Source organism: Corvus hawaiiensis, chromosome 21 (assembly GCF_020740725.1).
Source record: "Corvus hawaiiensis isolate bCorHaw1 chromosome 21, bCorHaw1.pri.cur, whole genome shotgun sequence".
NCBI lineage: Eukaryota > Metazoa > Chordata > Aves > Passeriformes > Corvidae > Corvus > Corvus hawaiiensis.
The window spans coordinates 1,464,615-1,479,453 of NC_063233.1; the positions used below are offsets into that span (position 1 = coordinate 1,464,615).

Consider the following 14,839-nt stretch of genomic DNA (forward strand, 5'->3'; position numbering starts at 1 on the left):
AGTAAGTGGAACAGAAAGGCTTCATTCATCAAGGGGAAATTCAAGATAAATGTAAATTATTATAATCAATCCCAAAAATATGCTTGTACAAAATATACATAAATTTGTTGTTGTTCAGAACTGTTATTTGGCTTTTAGTAGTTGCAACACATTTCTGTATGTGTAAATAATACTTTGTGCAGGCTGCTTTTTCCCTCTCAGGCTTGGCAGCTCCTACAGAGGTGGGTATCAGCAAGTGATTTATCCTGGCCTTGTACACAAGCACTGAAGGAGGAGACCAGGCCACATAATACCAGAATTCCAGAGAAGTACTTTGTGCTGTAAGGAGGAATCCATGGGCACTAGCGCTTGCAATATGAGTAATTGCTAATAATAAAGCCAAAAACACAGACCAAAGAAAGGTTAAGGAAGCAGAACAGAGATGTTCTTTGCATTCTGCTGCTTTGGAAATGAGTGGTGGTGGTATTATGAAAGAGAGAGGGTTGTTGCTTCTAATTAATGGAGGTCTGTTTGGATTAATAGTGGCTGTTTGGAAACTTTATTCAATTAGAAAAAGTTAAAATGTAATAATTATGCATAAAGTTGATGGGGGCAGTAATAAGCACATTCAACCCTTCTGTCCTGGAAGTTTACCTTTTTTCTTTTGGCTGTGTGCTCACGTAATGGGATTTCTTTGATACTTTTGCATTTGATAAGCATTTAACCTTGCCTCTGTGGCTATGTGAGACTCAAAATCCCGCAAGGAATGGACTTGATACCTGGCTTTTCCCTGCAGTTCCCTGTGAACAATGCTCTAAATCCCGCTTAGCTTTGTCACCCCGCACCGGGCTGGGGGCCCCCAGAGCCACCCCAAACTCTCATCTCTCTCCCTCCTCGGCAGCACACCCACCCGAAAGGTGAAAGTGTTCCCAGCATGCTGACAGGCCAGCTTTACACATCAGCTCCCAGCTCCCATTTAATTAAGCAGCTTGCTTTCTTCCTCTCTTTCCCTTTCTCCTTCACGCTTTCCTCTCCCCCGTTCCTGCTGCCTGTCGCCCCCCTCTCCCGCACTCCTCTCTGCGGTCTCTCCCTGTTTTATCAGCCCTAATGAAGCAGTATTCTTCATCGATCCTGCTGATTGCCAGCCCATTCCTTTTGTTTGTTGGCACCGAGCCATTCTGCTGCGCTCTGACAGCTCAGCTCCTCTAATTAGCTCTGTTGTTCTTTTCCCCATGTTTCACCACGTTGCAAGTTCAGTTGAAGTTGCCACAAACTTAATCCTTCCATTCCTGCTATAAATTCACATTCTTAAGCTGTCTTTATTGTAGAGAGGAGCAGCCTTGTGTGGGGACTGATCTCCAAGACCTTAACATCTGACCTTTTCATAAGCCCTTTTTCCTAAGAAATAGTGGCAATACAGCTCTGGATTTCTTCATCATATCTGCTGTGCACCGTTTCCTTTGAAATGAAAATTCAGTGCAATAATGCTGCTGCTATTTTTTGCATACTGGCGTGTAGGGCAGAAGCACTACACACAATTTGGTGGCTTTCTCCTGGCAGGAAAATTTGAGGTTTTTGTGCCTGGGAAGAACAATTTAAAAAACAAAACCAAAACAAACCTGGAAAGTCCCCCTCCCCCAACAAATAATATTTTTTAAAACTTCCTTAGTCACCCCAGAGCACTCAGACTGTAGGCCATGAACAGCTCCTTTCTGTTGTGCCTCTTAAGGGAGCACAGGCTCTGGGAGGTCAGGAGCTGAGTTGTATTTTCAACTTTATTTGGGTGTTTGGGGATTTCTGTTGAGATTAGCATTGAGCTGAGCCAACAGAGCAAACTCTTATTTCAGGTAGAGTTGTACTTTCTTAGCAAAACACGTGAAACTGGTGTGTACAGTCTGCCCCTGATGCTGCAAATTCCCACATTTGACTCGCAGGGGTAATTTCAGCACAGGATTCCTCACCAGTGTAGGCTGGCACATACACAAACTTTGAGCACAAGTGCTTATTCCTTTCCTTAAATAAGGCTTATGCTTGTGAAATAAGGTTTTTGCTTGTGGAGATCCTGGTCAGAAATCAAGCTGAAGTTCCATACATTAGAAAGTGATGATGGATATGTATTTGAGATTGGTTTGGCAGCAACATCATCTTCCACAGAAAAGCTTTGGATTTTATTACAGACAACAAAAGATTAATGTAATACCAGGAGTGATAATGATGATATGGCTGGCGAGGGTTTGTGTTCAGCTGCTGGAGGAAAGCAAATTTTTAAAGAAGGAGCTGAGTTTTTAATGTTAAAACATTTATCCTAAGTACACATTTTGCAGCGCTCCCTTACACAGAAGTCCTCACCTGAGGAGCTGGGTTCCTAGGAGCAGGTGGCCAGAAGGGTCGTGGTGTCAGAGCTGAGCCCCACTGCCCAGTGCGATGTCCAGAGCACAGGGACATCACCAACTTTACTCTCGCCACTGGCTGCGCAGGGGGAAGCTCATGCTTAGGGAATCGTTTCTCCAAAATTCAGCCCATACCAAACAGGACATAGCAAATAGCACATAGTTAGTGACAAGGATATATGTTTCATTTGCAAGTCATGGGGCCATGTGGTTTATATTAATACTTTAGATTCATTGGTGTATCCACATTCATGTGTAACATTGTTGTGGCACAAAAGACAAAGCAACACCGAATGGAAGATCCCTGTAGGATACTGATGGTTCTCCACATCTGTTATCTGGGTCTGCTGTTGGATCAGGGGAAGCGTTTGATGAGATGTCTCTGTGCATGCTGCAGGTTCGCCCCCCAAGACCTCATGTGGTTAAGAGGCCCAAGAGCAACATTGGTGTGGAGGGCCGGAGGACCTCAGTGCCCAGCCCAGAACAGTAAGTACTGTGCTGCTCTGCTTCTCTCTACTTGCATCAGCAAACAGCGTGTTCAGAACTGGGACTCACCAAAGGAGACATTAAAAAATACTGCAGATCAAAGTTAACTAAGTTTAACTAAGAAAAAAATTGATTTTTAAAAAAATGTTTTGGACCATTGTAGAGGAAGTGTGAAAAAGCAAGTAACCAAAGTTTGCTTGTGGGAAAATTCTGGTTTGCCAAGTTACACACACTCTGATCAGCCTCTTCAGTGAAAGTTTTCAGGTGTTGGAGGTTTGCTTATTTCTTTGTTGTTTTGTTTTACACTTTTCTTTCAAGGAAATTGTCAGTTCCAGCCCTGCAGATGCAGTGTTCTTGCCGGGCTGTACCTGGAGGGTGCAGAACTGGTTATTTTACAGTGATGGCAGAAGGGGCTGTGTCTGTCTCTGGGGTGCATTAACAGGACTGTGATGTCTGTGCGAGCTCTGTGGTGAGGGCTTGTAGGGCTTCACTTTGCACAGTACCAGCAAATTTATTCCCCCTTTAGCTGTGGCAGTGAAGGGGGAATGATCCAAAGCAGCTGTGCTGCTGCAGCCCACTGCTCCTGGACAAAAGGTGTTGGTTTCCTGTGTCTCTCTTGTGCACACCAGTATAGGCACGTTCTGTTACCTCAGGGAGGCTTTTTCAGGCACTTTCACTAATGTCACTTATGCAGGGATTTTTGCAAAGAAGACAGGGTGTGTGTGTTGGAGATTCTTGACGGTGCCAGAGTGGAGTTAGCAATGGGCCCTTGGGGTGGCCCTGAGCAGGGAATGGATGTACTGAAATATGGATGTATTGAACTGTGGATGTTCTGAAGTTGCCAGCACAGCTCAAGGGACACTGCCGTGTGTCACAAAAACACTGGAGGGACATCAGCGGGCATCAGTGCATGGACAGCTCTTTCCAGCCACCCCAGAGTGGGAGTATACTCTGGCTTTGGCCTAAACTGAACAGTGACTTCTCTGTTGTACAGGAATATTTGTCCATTTTACAGTGGAATTTGGTTGCCCTCTTGTGGATCAGATGCAGCTCCTGCAAAGGGCTGTGCTGGCCCTGCACAGAGGTTGTGGGGATGGGGATTTTAAAACTAGAAGCATTTTCTTAATATTTAATCTGATGACTCACTGCATGTAGGTGGAGGATAATTGAATCAATTTAACATTTATGTGTGTTGCTATGGAGGGTTCTGCATGTTTGGGTTCAAAAGCTGCTGACATCCCAGTATTGCTCACTGCTAAAGTGTATCTTCAATTCCTGCCACTATCAGACATAAACATGAATGGTAAACATGCTGGACATATATTGTATTTTAATTATTTTATTTGGATCTAGTTTATTGCTGCTAATTTTAGTGAGTCTTTGCAGTTAGGCTGTTTTCACAAAATACAGAATTTTCATGATGTTTCCCACAAACTTTCTTTTTTCTGTCCCAGTAAGAAGTAATCTTTGTATAAGTGTTCTGAAATGGAAACAAGAGAGGTGTTATCTCTTTTAAAAATTCACACTGTTTTCCCTCTCTTGGATAACATTAGAATGGGTGAAAACACAAAACCACAATACATATTTTCACTCATTTTACCTGGTAGCACTGGGGATTAGGAAATTTATGTCTTTAGTTATATGAGTTAGTTCTTTTTATGTGTGCAAAAGAAATACATTGTTTTGGGGATGTCTGTGCTCATTTTCTAGTCAGTCTTCAGTTAAAGTGCAGGGGATCAGGAGCAGTGACTGCAAAGAACAGCCAAGATCATGGCTCATGTCTGTTGTTAAACCAGTGTGTTTACAAGAGCTCAGGGGAAGCACTGTTGTTTCCCCAACAAAATTATTGGTGGTTTTTTTTCTATTTCAATAACAAGTTGGGGGATTGTAGAATTTTGTCAGTAATTCAAGATTTGTGATGTCTGATTCTTAAAAATTTGTCATGAAATCTAAAATTATAATTTTTTAGAAAGCTTTTTTGGTTCTAAGGTAAGAGGAATAATTTGTAGAGGAGAGCTCAGGAAATGCTGGATACCACCTGGGACAGCCCTTGACACGTGGGATGTGCCTCTTTTAGACACAAATCAGTTGTTCACAGAAAGAAGATGTTGCATTTTTAACAGACAGGCAGTTTTTGGAGAGCTCCCTTTTACACCCCAGCAAGATTTCCTGTTACATGTGGAATAGGCTTCCAGAGTGCTCCGGGATCTGTGTCCTGGCTGGCTCCAGGGCATGCGGAGTGGGAGGAAAGGAACTGGGACACTGGGAGGGCAGGCTCCCAGTGCCCGGGGTGTCAGAGCTCCGGGGCTGCAGCCCGTGCTGGGACAGGCCGCTGTGGCCCTGCAGCAGCCCCGGAGGGCTTGGCAGAGGAGCTCTGCATTGCCTGGCACTGGGAGTGCCCCAGCGGGCACTGCCCGGGATTTGAGATGAGCTCGGTGGAGCTGTGTGGGATGGGACAGGCTCGCAGGGCACTGGAAATTCCAGATGTAACCGGGCTCTCAGGGCCCCACCACGCAGCAGTTGGGGGTGCTGAAGGTTTTCCATGGCCTTGCCAAGCAGGGAGCTCTGACTGACACTGACTGTGCAGGATATGCAGGAAGGAATTCCACGGGTAGGTCTGTGCTGTGTTCACATGGAAGAGTTCCCAGGTAATCTCCGCAGTCCCAAGCCTCCTCTCTCATAGCGGCAAGAAAAAGCCCGTGCATCCAAATCCCTCATTCTCTGTATTTTACTGTCTAAGAGGGACAAATTCTTTAATTCCCTAGAGTTTCTGTGTAGCTGTTCTTTAAAAAACTATGTCAATAAAAAATAATACTTCCTCAAATCTGGGGAGCCCTTTTTTGGAGAATAATGATAAGTCCATACACCCCTTTGTGCCATAATCTCAATATTCAGGGAAAAGCAATACTGTAATAAAATATACAAATTTAATTTTTTCATAACCAAAACATCCTTTTGAATTATTGCAGAATTCTCCTTATTAATTCCCATATCCTGCACTCCCATTTTCTGTATATATATATTTTTTTCTATCTCAAGTACGTTTAGGTGTCAATTAAATTTGAAATATCTACATTTGTCAGCATTTCATTTTTGGCCAACGTGATGTGCTGCTGCTTTGTCCGTGCATCCTGACACATGAAAAAAGCTCCTGAGATGCAGATCTTCCTCATTAAAACGGAGCCCCCGCTCCGCTCTGGTGCCGGCGCCGTGGAGCGTCCCGGCCGCGCGGCGCCGGGGCTGACACGGGGCTTGCGGCGGGCGGCGCTGGCAGCCCCGGGGCCACGGGCACGGAGCGGCCCCGGGGCAGCCGCAGCCCCGGCAGCCTGCCACAGGGTGGGGTCCCACCCTTTCCGTTCCCTTTCCCTTTCCCCTTCCCTTCTCCCTTGCCTTCCCGTCTCCCTTCCCCTCTCCAGCCCCTCTCCCGCAGCTCTGCTCTCGCACTTCTCCGTGCAAGGGGTCCTGTGAGGGCAGGGGCAGCCGCGGGAGAGCTCCCGAGCTCGGTTAATGAGGGAACAAGCACTTTCGGTGCATTCTACTGCCTCAAGCCAGTAAAAAATGTACACTTGGACAGTTTTAGATTGTTCACACCGTATCTTGGACTGAAATCTCTGACAGAGCACAGCAACAGCTAAACTCAGGGCTTGTTCTTTTCATTTAAGCTCTTGCCACATGACCAAACCGGAGCCTGTTACCTTGCACTGTAGTTCAGTTTTTTTGTACTGCAGTGCCATTGGTGATCTGGCCAACACAATCCATGTTATTTCTTCAGAGTTTGTTCCCAGTTCACTGAATTGCACACCATACAGTGCATTGGGATGAGGCATATCTGGAGGCAAACAAAAGGTACCTGAGCAGTGCTCTGAGGGAATGTACCAGTTAAGTTGTTATATGTAGTTACCAAACATTGAGTGTATCAGCAGGATATGTGGAAATTTAGTGTGACTCTGGATTTCTGGACATAATTTTAGATTTTCTGGAATCACGTTAGATGGTAATTTCCTCTTCTAAGGAACACAGATATACGTATCTAAGTACAAAACAAATATTTTTAAGTATCTTTGCTTTCTTATTTATTTTAGGTGGAGCTTTTTGTTAGTGTAAATTGATTTTTTTCATAGTCACTTTCTAACAAAAAAAAAGTTTAAAAAATGTTATAACAAATGTTTCCTGCTGCAGTAGCCCCACTTCCTTCCCCTGGATACCTGTTCCAGCAGGAGAGGGGAAAGCAAGCAATGCACCAGCTTTAATTGGAATAACGCAGACTGTGGTTTAATACCATCGGCTGCAGCCACTGCCACCTGTTAGAGACTTTTTATTAATTAGCTCTGACCTGACTGTGAGTAAACATTCATTGGCAGTGGCAACTCGGGCCCTCTTCTCTTTCCCTGACCTAATCTTTAAGAGCTGATTCTCAGTTAACTGCTGAAGAAAGGAACACATACACCTTACTTGACAAACTGCATTTCATACCAATCCTTGGACAGCTTAGGTTTTATTCTAGAGTGAAGCAGTTTCAAATGTGAAAAATAGATACAAATAGGAACTGGTACCCTGGAGTCAGCTCCTCTTGTGCATCAGACTAAATGTCTGTAAAGCAGAGAGGGAGATCTAATGTTTGTCAGAGCTCAGAGAGCCAGAGGAGCAGAGCTGTCTGAAGTACAGAGAGGTGCTCAGCTCTGTAGGAAACGTGGTGGGGAAATGTGGTTTCTGTATTGTCCCCTGCTCTGTGGTGGGACTGTGGGCAGCGGTCCCTTCCCTTGGGCATCCCATGGCACCCTGCCCTTGGGAGAGGGGTTGTGTTCTGTGCCTGGGCAGCAGAGCTCAGCGTTCCCTGCCGAGCTCTCCGCTGTGCAGTCAGTTGGGGTCAGGATGATCTGGGTCTCTGGAGCCCCTGGTTTCTCTCCTCAGGAGCTGTCACTGTGACCACTCAATAATTTCCTTTTCTCTTCCTGTTCCCCAGCCTCGTAAAGCCCATGCGACACTATACAGTCTTCCTCTCTGAGGACTCCTCTGATGATGAATTTCAGCAGGAAGAGGATCCTGTCTCTGGCTTCTCTGAAAACTTTTTCTTCTCTGCTCCTTTCGAATGGTCTATCCTTTACTCTTTTGTTGTGTTCATGCCAGCTTCAAACAGTGGGGTTTGCATTGCTCAGGGCACCTGCTCCTGTTCTGGGATTTTGGAGATACTCCTGGGGTCTCTGTGCAGTGCTTGATGAATGGCCAGCATTTCTCCTGCTTGTTTGTTTTGATGTTGAGCAGCATGAAAAAGCATCCTCCTGCATGAAACACTGCAGCAACACACAGCTTATGGGCTTCCATCGACTCGAGCTCTGTGGGATGTCACCCTTCCATTTGTCCTTTGTTCCAACATGCTGCTTGTGCTCCTGTCCAAACCTTCCGCCGTTCATTCTTGTGTGGTGCTGCTGTGCTTTTGGGTTGTCCTGTGCGCCTCGTTCCAGTGCAGTTGTCAGCCTTTTCCAGTGTCACCTGTTTGAATCCAGCCTCTCTGGCTCTCTGTCAGGTATCACATCCCTGCAGGTGTCCTCTGAGGGCATTGAGTACAATCTGACAATTATACAAGAAGCAGGAAGTTTGTTGTGTCTATTTGTATCCAGCTTTTGCCTTTGTAACTTGTACATTCCCAAACCTCTAACTCAGTCTTGAAAGATGGTGCTGAACAGCCGGGTCACAACTGCTCATTGATGCTGTGGCTGGAGGGTTCTGTCCCCTGCCCACGGTGCCCGTGGTAGGGGAAGGAGCACGGCCTGCCCAGGGTGCCCATGTGAGGCAAGAGGGGCCCTGCCAGATGCGGGTTCAGCTGCACTAAATCCCTCTTGCTGCCTATTGGAACATCCCAACCCCAGCGGGCAGCTCTGAGCTGAGCCCTCACTGAATGTCAGCAGAGGATTTGTTATTTCCTAACCTCGCCTGCTCGAGGATTTCTAGGGGATGAAAGGGAGATAAATTGCACAGAGCTGCATTCATTATTTTAACAAATGCAGTCACTGGTTTGACCAGAACCTTTGGGAAGAGGCACTGGGGTACCGTGAGCTGCTGCTTCAGAAATCCACATGATGCCACATCCAGGCAGTTCAGGAGCTGGGAGATGGATGATGCCCAGTCACAGCTGAGCAGCTGAAGCCTGGCAGCCACAGCTGGGTCAGACCAGGCTGGAGAAGGAGGTTGCCAGTGGGACAGAGGGGTCTGCAGTTGCTGAAATCCATTGTGTGCTGCAGACACAGGTTCAGGGGCTGACAGGGAAGGGATGTGACTGCAGGCAGGTGGGATGGAGAGGTTCAGTAGGATAGGGCCAGAAAATGTTCCCCCACTTGTGTTTCGGGTAAAGGAGACCAGTTTTGTTTGCAGAATATCCCTTAGGGAGTTGCAGTGTGACCTAGAGTGATGTGAGACTAATGACACAACCAAAGTTTGTGAGATCCCCTCCTGAGGCCGTGTGCCATCACTGTCTGCCTGGTACCTGCAGTGCCCCTGTCCTGGTGCGGGCTCAGTGCCTGCTGTGTGTGTGCTGGGGAGGGAAGCCAGCTGGGCTCTGTGTGAATTTGCATGACATAGGTGTACTATGATAAAATATGGAAAGGGGAGGAGGGTTCTTCCACAGGATGTGTTTTTGCAGGTCTCACAAATATTTTCTTTAAATTGAAGGCTTGTTTAAATGCCACAGTACAACTGGCTGCCAGTCAGGTGCCAATCCCTACAGCCATGTGTGGCACTTGTTTGTTATTAATTGGATGCACATCGTGCTGCTGTTCTCTGTACACACACCAAAATGCAAATGGGCTGCTTCAGTTTTTTGCTGAGGTATGTGCAAGAGAAGCATCCTGCTAACTCAGCCTTGGCTGGGAATGCAAAGGAGGTGTCTCCGTAATGGATTGTGGTGTTTCTTGATAAGATGACACCAATGAAATCATTGGAGCCTACACAGTGTTCCCAATTATTGCAGGAAAACACTGAGTTATGTTGTGTGCTGAGTTAGCTCAAAGCCCAAGGATGTCAGTGCCTGCAAACATGGGGTGCAGAGGCGTGCCTGGCCCGAGGGGAGCCCAGACAGCCAGCATGGGGAGCTGGTGTCCCATCATCCGTGCTCTGAGGGCTCCCTCCTCAGCCTGGCTGTGCCTGCATGACCACAGCTTTCCTCTGAGCAGTTCCCACTTGGCTCTTGCCCTTCTGAGCACCCTCAGGTGCCAGGTCCCCTCTGCATGTCCCCCTGCCCTCGGGCACTGCTCCCAGCCTGCTCTGCACGGGGGCTATCTGAGCTGTATTTTGCTACTGGGGAGCCCTTTGTAACACATCCAGCTTTAGGAAATTGTGTTCAAAACAAAGAATTAGAAATATGGTCATTTGCAACGTGATTTTTGGTTCTGTGCCAGGCCTCAGCCGTACCGGGCTCTGAAGGAGTCGGACAGTGCCGATGGAGAGGACGTGGGCAGCCCAGAGAAAGCGAGAGAGCCGCTGCCCCCGAGCCCTCTGCTCTCCAGCAAGGCCTCAGAAGTCAACCTCCTGGAAGATATCTTCCCCAGCTTGGAAGTAGAAGCCCAGCCCCAGCCCCTCAGCCAGGCCAAGAGCCTGGAGGATCTGCGGACACCCAAGGAGGAGGTGGAGCAGCGCTGCTCCTTTGAATACCAGGTCAGGGGGTTCCTGTGTCCTGGGGGTGGCCCAGAGCTCATTCTGAGGAACTTTTTCATATTATTAGGTGGATCCTAATAATAATCATCATCATCATCTATTTCCAGGGGTTTGCTCATGTGTTTCAAAATTAATTGCTGAATTAAGAAATGGCTTAAATGCGACTCAGTTATAAGTAACTGTTTCCTCTAAAGCCTTTCCTTCTGAAGGAAGGAATATTTGCCCTGTTCCTCAGAATCTGTTTTTCCAGTGGCTGTCACACACACTTATCTTTGAAGTTGATGGTCAGCAGTGAGAATAAATAATTGGTAATTTTCAGGTGCCCTCCAAACTTTTTTTTTTTAATCTGGCTATTTTGGGCTAAGCATCATTTGAACAATCTCCCTCTGAAGAAAACAGGATTGTTTGTGAAGGTCCATAGCTCAGAAAGTGTTAAACTAAAGCAGACTCCAAGATGTTCATCTGACATTAAAGAAGCAAATGCCATTTCTACCTTAGAATAATATTGAATTTAGTGTTACAGTCAGATATTTCATTTGTCAGCTTTTTCCATGCAGCAATTAAGGCTCCTCAGCTTCTGTGCCTTGGACACAGGTATGTGCTCTTTACTGGGCTGTGACAGATGCACAGCATGTCCCAGCTGAACAACCCCTTGGAGGCAGAGCTGGAATTGGAGCTGCAGAGTTCCTGGCTGGTTCCTGTCTGTCCTTCCTGGTCACATGCTCTTGTCCCTTTGCACTGCCTGCAGCCTGGGGACAGATCCTCTTCCGTCACAGCAGCCTGAACTCACTTCCTGCTCTGTGTTGGGGGGACATCACTAAGAGTTAATGCTTGTTCTGCTCTCTTGCAGAGAATGGATCTTGGTGTGTCCGAGAGGAATAGGATTGTGCCAAGCATGAAGCTGTCCCACCCTTACAACAAGCTGTGGAGTATGGGCCATGATGATATGGCTATTCCCACCAAATACTCCCAAAGCTCACCTGAAAGACCCTTGGCTGCGCTGGGTAACATGCCCCCCATCACCAGGAGACCCCAGAGCAGGGACAGTGGTCTGGCTCCTGCAGAAAAGGATGAATCCAATCCTGCCATTCAAGGGAATATCACCATTCCTAGGCCACAGGGAAGAAAGACTCCAGAACTGGGGATTGTGCCACCGCCACCAGCACCCAGAGCTTCCAAGCACCAGGCTCCAGCTGGGTCAGCGGAAGTCCTCACCACTCATGGGCGCAGCCCCTTGGTTTCAGATCTTATCCCAGAGCCCTTTGGGGCTGGGAATGTGTCCTTAGACCCTGAAATGCTGCAGTCTGTAAATCCCTCCTCTCACCCATCACAGCTGCTGTGCAGTGCTGCAGGCACTGCTGAGATGCTGCAGCCCGTGCGGGTGAAGACGGAAGGTGCAGGTAACGAGGGCGACCTCCTGCTGAGCCTGCTGGACCCGCTGAGAACCGCGGGCTGGCCAGGCAGGGCCCCGCAGGGCTCGGCCCCGCAGGGCTCGGCCCCTGCGCCCGCCTTCGGTGCCCTGCCAAGTGACTTTGTGCCTCCTCCAGCTGCACCGTTTGCCCAGCCCCTTGGCTATCCTGCCCCAGCTCCACCACCTTTTCTACAGCCCTCCCCGAATCCATTCACCCAGACACTGCCAAGAGCCCTTCCAGTGTCCCTGGTCAGACCCCCGAGGGGCTCCTTCACCCCCTCCTTAGGTCACGCGTACAGCTCCAGCTTCATATCCCCCACTGCCAGCTTCTACCCACCACAGAGACCTCAGCCCCACATGGCCACACTGTCCATGCCAAACCTGTTCAGCCAGGCTCCTGCTGTGCCAGCAGCTGGCTCCTTGCTCCTGCACAGCCACAGCCCTTCTCCCACCAGCTCCCTCCAGCCAGCGTGTCTGGGTGGTCCCTCCAAACCCCGAACGTTACAGGTGGGCCAGCCCAGCACAAGGGTAGATCCCAAACAAGCACTGGCTCTCCTGGCCAATGAACCCCCTCTGGTCCCTGCCAGGCCAGCCAAGGGCTTGGAGTCAGTGTTACTGTCCTCAAAATCTGAGGAGACAAAAGATCCATTTGAAGATCTGTTAAAAAAGACCAAGCAGGATGTGTCACCCACACCAGGTAAGGTGGAGCAGCTCAGAAAGCGATGGGAAACCTTTGAGTGATGCGCCCCATGGCCTTGGTGTCCTTTTGGAAGTGACAGAGGGGTTTTTTGGTTTTTTTTAGCCAGCATAAAACCAAGCATTTCTTTTAAGGAAGGCTGAGGCAGGACTGCTGCAGGACCATCACTGAGCTGCAATTCAACACGAGAGCTTTTTGCCCACAGGTCAGTCCCCCGTTGTCCCAATCCCTGACACTGCTCCCTCACTCCCCACCACCAAACCCTGGGATTCCTGCACTGACCAAAGCGTGAGGGGAGGTGGGTTGGGTTGGGATTTCCACACACAGCTTTTCAGACAGTACTACTGATGCACAAGTTACTCCCTCCCTGTATTTTCAGTCCTTGGCACACCTGGAGCGTGACACAGCACACTCTGCTGCAGTTCATTCCTGCCTCTGGGAATGGGTGTCAGTTTTTCTGGCATTACACACAGAAATATGACATTTTGTTTCCACATGCAAAGTGCAGCAAAGCAGCCTGACTTGTGGGCTGCACTGAACTGATCCATTGGGCTCTGTTTGTGCCCCCTGAACCCCAGCCACCCCGGAGCTGTGCTGTCAGATGGGCTTTGGTGGCACTTTTGACTCCCTCCCCGAACACCGACAGCTGGGGCAGAGTTGTCACAGGCCTGGAAACCACAGCACAGAGCAGCTGCTCAGGGATTGGTCCTGCATCTCTGTTGGGAAACTGGAAACACCAGCAATTATTTTCATTTTTTTGACTTTGTTTTTGTTAAATACATCAGAAAATAGAGGCCATAAAGAGTATCCTAGTTCTTATATGTGTATCTTAATATTATCTATCAATATTATACATGGCAGTATATGAATGGAATGTAACAATATCTTACTTGATTATTACAAACAAAAAAGAGAAAAAACTTGGGGTATTACGGTTCCCAGCTCCTGAGTGCGGGTGAAGGCCGGTGTGCTGACGGGGCTGAGGGCAGGGGTGTCCAGGAGGAGGGATGGGGCTCTGTGGCCTCGCTTGAGCCTCGGGCTGGCCCCAGCTGGCGCGCGAGGCACCAAGCACAGAGGGCACCAGGCAGGGCAGGGGACGCTCAGCTGGGTGTTCTGAGCCCCCTCTCTGTGTTCTCCAGACATTTCACACGAGCCTCAGCATCCCCCAGGAAAGCTGCTGTCTCTGATCATTTCTGTTTCACTTCAGTGGTGCTTTTTTGGTTTGGTTTGTTTTGTATCTGGGCACACTCTGGTGTAAAACCTGTCATTCTCACAGAGGGAATCACGTCACCATTGAGCCTTTGATAAAGGAAATCATCTTGGACACATGGGAAAATTCTTGTAAAGCTTTATCTGATTTCCAATGTATCTATTTTATTCATGTAATCTTGGAAGTTTTCTTACTCTGGGGAATAGGAATGGCTGTCTCTGTGTTCAAGTCTGGGCAGTACAAAAGAAAAGTACTCTTAATATCTGAAATGCTGCCGGTTTTGGGAAGACCACAGTATTCCAGGAATATTCTGTTTCTGTGCAGTGCTGTTCCTTTGACAAGCCATTCACTTGGATTTGTATTTTCTTTTTGTGTTGAAAGACAGATGAGTTTAGTATTGCATAGTAAAATATTTAAAGTCTAAGACACCAGTTCCATTTTATTTTATACAGTTCAGAATATGAATGTTATATACAATTCAGTCTGGCATTTCAGAGCTCCTTTGCTATGAGCTGGATGATAAAACTTTCTGGATTATGGTGGATGTGAATGGGCATTGGACAGTCCTACCTGTGCCAAGCAGGGCTCCACAGGCCCTGTTTAAACTTGGTAATGTCACACAGTGATCAGATGCTGAGGAGCCCATTACAGATGCTTAAAATCACTCAGGAAATTCTGTCCCACCACAGTTCATTTCCATCTCTGGTTACTTTGCTGATAGGATGGATCATTTGCTAAGTAAGTTTTGGGCATTGAAGAGTATTAACACCCATTTATTCACCGTCCACTTTATTTAGCACCTCTGAGATCCAGGAGGACAAGGAGTTTGTGACTTTCCTCACGTCTGGAGCAGGGTTTGCAAGCAGGAGACTTTTTTAGGGGTTTCTTGTAACATAGGAATTGAACTATCCCTAGGACAGCATTTAGGGACTTTTTGTCTTACTTAAACTCAGGAATTCCTAGCATGATTCATTCCTGGTAGTGCCAAATGTAAACAGTTTGCTTGTCTGAACCAGTTC

General features: G+C 47.7%; 1 protein-coding gene across 6 annotated transcripts in view; it reads left to right on the plus strand.

Moving 5' to 3' along the window:
- The window catches only part of DENND1A (DENN domain containing 1A), a 160,161-nt gene extending 145,917 nt beyond the window's left edge, over positions 1 to 14,244 (plus strand). For 3 of the 6 annotated variants that reach the window (XM_048325598.1, XM_048325599.1, XM_048325600.1), the window contains 4 exons: positions 2,767 to 2,855; positions 7,819 to 7,947; positions 10,247 to 10,502; positions 11,353 to 14,244. In XM_048325598.1, coding sequence (XP_048181555.1) covers positions 2,767 to 2,855; positions 7,819 to 7,947; positions 10,247 to 10,502; positions 11,353 to 12,654 — 1,776 coding nt within the window. In that variant the 3' untranslated portion in view covers positions 12,655 to 14,244. The remainder of the gene's footprint in view (positions 1 to 2,766; positions 2,856 to 7,818; positions 7,948 to 10,246; positions 10,503 to 11,352) is intronic. The other 3 variants (XM_048325601.1, XM_048325602.1, XM_048325603.1) reach the window with 1 other exon arrangement.
- The last annotated feature ends 595 nt before the right edge of the window (positions 14,245 to 14,839 follow it).